General features: G+C 53.1%; 1 protein-coding gene across 1 annotated transcript; it reads left to right on the plus strand.

The window, feature by feature from the left end:
* The first annotated feature begins 3,032 nt into the window (after positions 1-3,032).
* On the plus strand, positions 3,033-4,801 carry LOC133360653 (odorant receptor 131-2-like). Its single transcript, XM_061579447.1, has one exon. The coding sequence runs from the start codon at positions 3,033-3,035 to the stop codon at positions 4,071-4,073; it is 1,041 nt and encodes a 346-aa protein (XP_061435431.1). The 3' UTR covers positions 4,074-4,801.
* The last annotated feature ends 436 nt before the right edge of the window (positions 4,802-5,237 follow it).

Below are 5,237 nucleotides of genomic sequence, written 5' to 3' on the forward strand. Positions count from 1 at the left end.
CACTCTACTCCCCTCCACACACTCTCCTACCTCTCCCCTCTCATCTCACTCTACTCCCCTCCACGCACTCCCCTACCTTTCATCTCACTCTATTCACCTCCACGCACTCTCCTACCTCTCTTCTCACTCTACTCCCCTCCACACACTCTCCTACCTCTCATCTCACTCCACTCCCTTCCATGCACTCTCCTACCTCTCATCTCACTCTACTCCCCTCCACGCACTTTCCTACCTCTCCCCTCTCATCTCACTCTACTCGCTTCCACGCATTCTCCTACCTCTCCCCTCTCATCTCATTCTACTCCCCTTCACGCATTCTCCTGCCTCTCATTTCACTCCACTCCCCTCCACGCACTCCCCTATCTCTCATCTCACTCTACTCCCCTCCACGTACTCTCCTACATCTCATCTCAAGCTACTCCACTCCACGCACTCTCCTACCTCTCCCCTCTCATCTCACTCTACTTCCCTCCACGCACTCTCCTACCTCTCATCTCACTCTTCTCCCCTCCACACACTCCCCTACCTCTCATCTCACTCCACCCCCTCCATGCACTCTCCTACCGCCCATCTCACTCTACTCTCCTCCACGCACTCTCCTACCGCCCATCTCACTCTACTCTCCTCCACGCACTCTCCTACCTCTCATCTCACTCTACTCCCCTCCACGCACTCTCCTACCGCTCATCTCACTCCACTCCCCTCCACGCACTCCCCTACCTCTCACCTCACTCTACTCCCCTCCCCACACTCTCCTACCTCTCATCTCACTCCCCTCCCCTCCACGTACTCCCCTACCTCTCATCTCACTCCACTCCCCTCCACGCACTCTCCTACCTATCATCTCACTCCACTCCCCTCCACGCACTCTCTTGCCTCTCATCTCACTCCACTCCCCTCCACGCACTCTCCTACCTCTCATCTCACTCCACTCCCCTCCACGCACTCCCCTACCTCTCACCTCTCATCTCACTCTACTCCCCTCCACGCACTCTCCTACCTCTCATCTCACTCCACTCCCCTCCACGCACTCTTCTACCTCTCATCTCACTCCACTCCCCTCCACGCACTCCCCTACCTCTCCCCTCTCATCTCACTCTACTCCCCTCCACGCACTCTCCTACCTCTTATCTCACTCTACTCACCTCCACTCACTCTCCTACCTCTCATCTCACTACACTCCCAGCAAACCGGAATGTTGTTGTCCTTTTCCAGCCACCTGGGAATATTGAAAAGCGAGCACAATTGTTTGACAATTTTGTCCGACGTTTCGCTCGAGATTACATCCAGCATTATCATCATCATTATCAGGTGTTAACGAGAGCTGAGTTTCAATGTGGAGATTCAATCTCCAACGATACGTCGTTTCCTAGGACGACATCACCAAGTAACCTTTAATCTAAAGGGGAAATACCACTGCAATAAAGTTGTGGTGATGCGCAAATCTGAAGTGAGGAGGAAGGCTGGAATACTCCTGAATGCTTGTTACGGAATTGAATCATAACGCACGCTCGTTCGCGGAATATATTTACTGCGCGTATTCTAACGATGTTACGAACATCTTCCGGAAGGAGTTGACACAGGACATCTGTGAAAAAGAGCGTTATCGCGCGTCGGATTGCCTCACTATAAATACATATTCTGATTCTGTTTGTAAAATATTGTAAAAGAAAAACGTGTTGTTTCCTCTTCAACATTCCTCATCCTCCTCTTGCGGTTTACCCGAAAAACCCAAATAATTTGGCATATTTACCCACGTGACGTATTGATTCAGTTTTTCTGCGTCGAGTGGTGGAGGACTATCGTAAAAAAACACGCTTATACACCACTCAAAACGAATTGTGAATCTTTATTCATCCGTTTCATTTCTGAAACGGATGTTGTTTGTAAATGTTCTTTGGGCCTTTGTACTTCCACTCGGCAAGCTTCTCCGACATACGAACGTGCAACTTGCGAACGTCCGCACTTACGAACGAACGAGCATACGTTGTTATTTTCAAACGGTCCGACTGATGGACGTTCGCTCGTAACTTACGAACCGAACCAAGGGGGACTATTTTGTTTGGTAGAGCGATCCTCGGCGAGTACGTAATGAGTCCCAGTGTCCCACGTGACGCTACAACACCCCCCCCCCCAGAAGAGCGAGCCAACGTCAGGACTCAAGGTAAGTGAAAATAAAACGGATTTTCTTCCGTTCATGTTCCTTCATTTTACGTTTTAATTACTATGCAATATTTATCACGGTATTACATGGAAATGTTCATTTTCTTTTTCTCGTTTGAGTTTGACAAACCACAGTCCCGAGATACGGAAAAAAACTACTTACGAACGGGTCTCAGGAAGATATAAATGGTGCCGCGGTGGCGAAATGTTAACTACCTCGCCTGGTATACAGGAGGTCGTAGCTTCGATCCCGACCCTGACACCTGCTGTTAATGCGCTGTGCTACGAACCGCGTGACCTGAATTCGATTCCCGTTCATGGCCAACACCGGTGACGATAATTATCTGAAACCGGTGCTGGGCATCCCCTAGAGGGCCGTCCATAAATGACGTCACGCACCTAGGGGGGGGGAGGGGGTCAGACATTTGTGACGATGTGTGACGATGGGGGGTCTGACTTTTTGTGACGCCGTGTCACGAAAGGGGGGGGGGGGGGTCAAAATCGTCCAAAATCGCGTCACGTCATTCATGGACGACCCCTAGGTCAACTCAGCCTCAGAATGCGAACCTGGTGCGGCATGTAAATATTGCTTGGTGCCGGCAGCCGACCTCCCTCGTGTGCCACAGGTGGTGCAAAGTCTGTTCAGGCTAACACGGGCGGAGGGAACTTTGTGTTCTTGTTGCAGCGATCGGCGACTGAGAACCGCGGTTCAACCCGGAGGCGGCAGATCCGAACGCGAGCTACTCAGCATCTGTGACCGCTGTTCCGACAGCCGCTCTCGCAGTCAGCCGTCCACATTAAAGTGTCAGATCCCTCCCGACCGCTCCACCGCCGTCATCCGAAAACCACCCCAAACACACAAAAAAAAAATGGCGCGAACCTACAACGGAACGAACTCCAGCCAGCCGGCCCTTTTCAGCGTCAATCCGTCCGCGCCGCCGCTGCCGGCCATCGACTACATCCTTTACTTCTCCATCATCCAAAGCATCAACATCGTCATGATGGCGCCGTCGATCGCCTTTTTCGTCTGCATCAACGTCATCATCTTCGGCGAGGCGAGCCTCCGCGAGAACTCCCGCTACGTCCTCTTCTCCAACCTGCTCACGTGTGACACGTGCTTCCTCGCCTCGTCCGTCATCATCACGACGCTCATCTGGCAGCGTCACCGGTACAGCCTCGCCGCCTGCTACACCTACGTCGTCGTGAGCGGCACGCTCAACCACTGCGGCGTCCTCTGCGTCACCCTCATGTCCTTCGAGCGCTACGTCGCCGTGTGCCACCCGCTGCACCACGCCACGTGGTTCAACCGCCGCGCCACCGCCATGTCGCTCGCCGCCATCTGGGCGCTCGCCTCCGTGTGCCAGGTGGCACGCGGCATCGTCGTGCTGGCGGGCGTCGCCGGTGGCAGCGCAGTCGAGCCGCCCCTCAACGTCACGTCGGCGTGCTCGACGTACGTCATCGACGCCGCGATGCCGAACTCCGACGCGCTCGTCGCCCTCCGCGAGCTGCCCAACGCCGTCTTCTTCACGGCGTGCGCCCTCACGCAGACGTTCGCCTACGTCCGGATCGTGGCGGCGGCGAGGAGGGCGGCGGCGACCGCCTCCGACTCCGCGTCGAACGCGCGTCGCGCCACGAACACGGTGGTGCTGCACGCGGTGCAGCTCTTCCTCTACCTGTGCGCGCTCTCCAACACCCTGTTGCTCATGCTCTTCACCCTCGTGACATCCGACGTGCGCGTCATCGCCGTCCTCAGGCTCAGCGCCTACCTGGTCATCTTCTTCGGCTCGAGGTTCGTGGCGCCGCTTGTCTACGGCCTGCGGGACAAGGAGCTGCGGCGGCACTTCAGGAAGAGGGTCGCGTGCCGCTACTTTGCCGCGTCCAGCGGCAAAGTGGACGTGGCTTCGAACTGAGGGCAGTTGGCGCAAGGGAAATGGAACAGGGGGCGGTGTTGTTCTCAGCGTTGCGTTTGTCGCTGCTGTGTGCGCAGAGGTGTGTCCACGGTTGACGTACGCCGGACGCGGCGAACATCTTCCGTTACTTTTAGTCGCGCGGTGGTATGGTATGGGATGTACGTGCGGTGGCATGGTGTGGTATGCTATGTAGATACGTGCAGTGGTATGGTATGGGACGTACGTGCGGTGGTTTGGTATCGTACGCACGTACGTGCTGTGGTATGGTGTGGTATGGTACGTACAACTTATTTCGCGCACCGTAAATAACCGACTGTGCTCTCCCTGGAACCTGGTTTCGCTTCAAGTCGTTTCACGTAAAGTCGCACTTTAATCACCACGTTATCACCGAGGAGTGAGTGTGGTCAACGTCTTCTAGCCACCGTGGCGCCCCCATGTGTATGTATTTGTACGTATGTTGAACGTCTTTCTCACCATACGTAGCCAACCGTGCTTAACGGAGCTGCCGTGGGAAGGACAACAAACTAAACACAACAACAAACAGTTCTAAATGATGACTTTGTCAATCTAGATGATGATGATTTAAAAGTGGCGTAGCTCCCAGTGGCTTCCTAATATCGGAAGGAAGAGCGTTCCAGACGGCCACAGAAGCGGCATCTGGAAGCGCCGCGCGATGCGGTGACCATCTTTGTTCGATGGCCAGCCAAAAGTGTAGTGTATAACGTAGTGTAGTGTATAGCAGTGTATAGTGTAGTGTATAGTGTAGTGTTCAGTGTAGTGTATGGCAGTGTATAGTGTAGTGTATAGTGTAGTGTATAGTGTAGTGTATAGCAGTGTATAGCGTAGTGTATAGTGTAGTGTATAGTGTAGTGTATAGCAGTGTATAGTGCAGTGTATAGTGTATTGTATAGTGTAGTGTATAGTGTAGTGTATAGTAGTGTAGTGTATAGAGCAGGAGCGTGCGGTCAGGGGAGGCAGGGGAGGCACAGCCTCACCTATCAAACTCCAATGAAAATAGCTGTTACGAAAAGTAAAAAAAAGAATAATCAAATAACATAAATATTCCGATTTTTCTACTGATCTGTGTTATAAATGTCATTTCTGTAAGATTCCAATAATTGTTATAGTCGAAACCGCCAAATTTGCGGAGCTCCGCTGCAAATA

The sequence above is a fragment of the Lethenteron reissneri genome, chromosome 69, assembly GCF_015708825.2.
Source record: "Lethenteron reissneri isolate LAM-NWPU_2019-01 chromosome 69, ASM1570882v1, whole genome shotgun sequence".
Taxonomy (NCBI): domain Eukaryota; kingdom Metazoa; phylum Chordata; class Hyperoartia; order Petromyzontiformes; family Petromyzontidae; genus Lethenteron; species Lethenteron reissneri.

Bases quoted from the DNA above. Each gene is read 5' to 3' on its own strand.
- LOC133360653 (XM_061579447.1), top strand. From the start codon at position 3,033: ATGGCGCGAACCTACAACGGAACGAACTCCAGCCAGCCGGCCCTTTTC.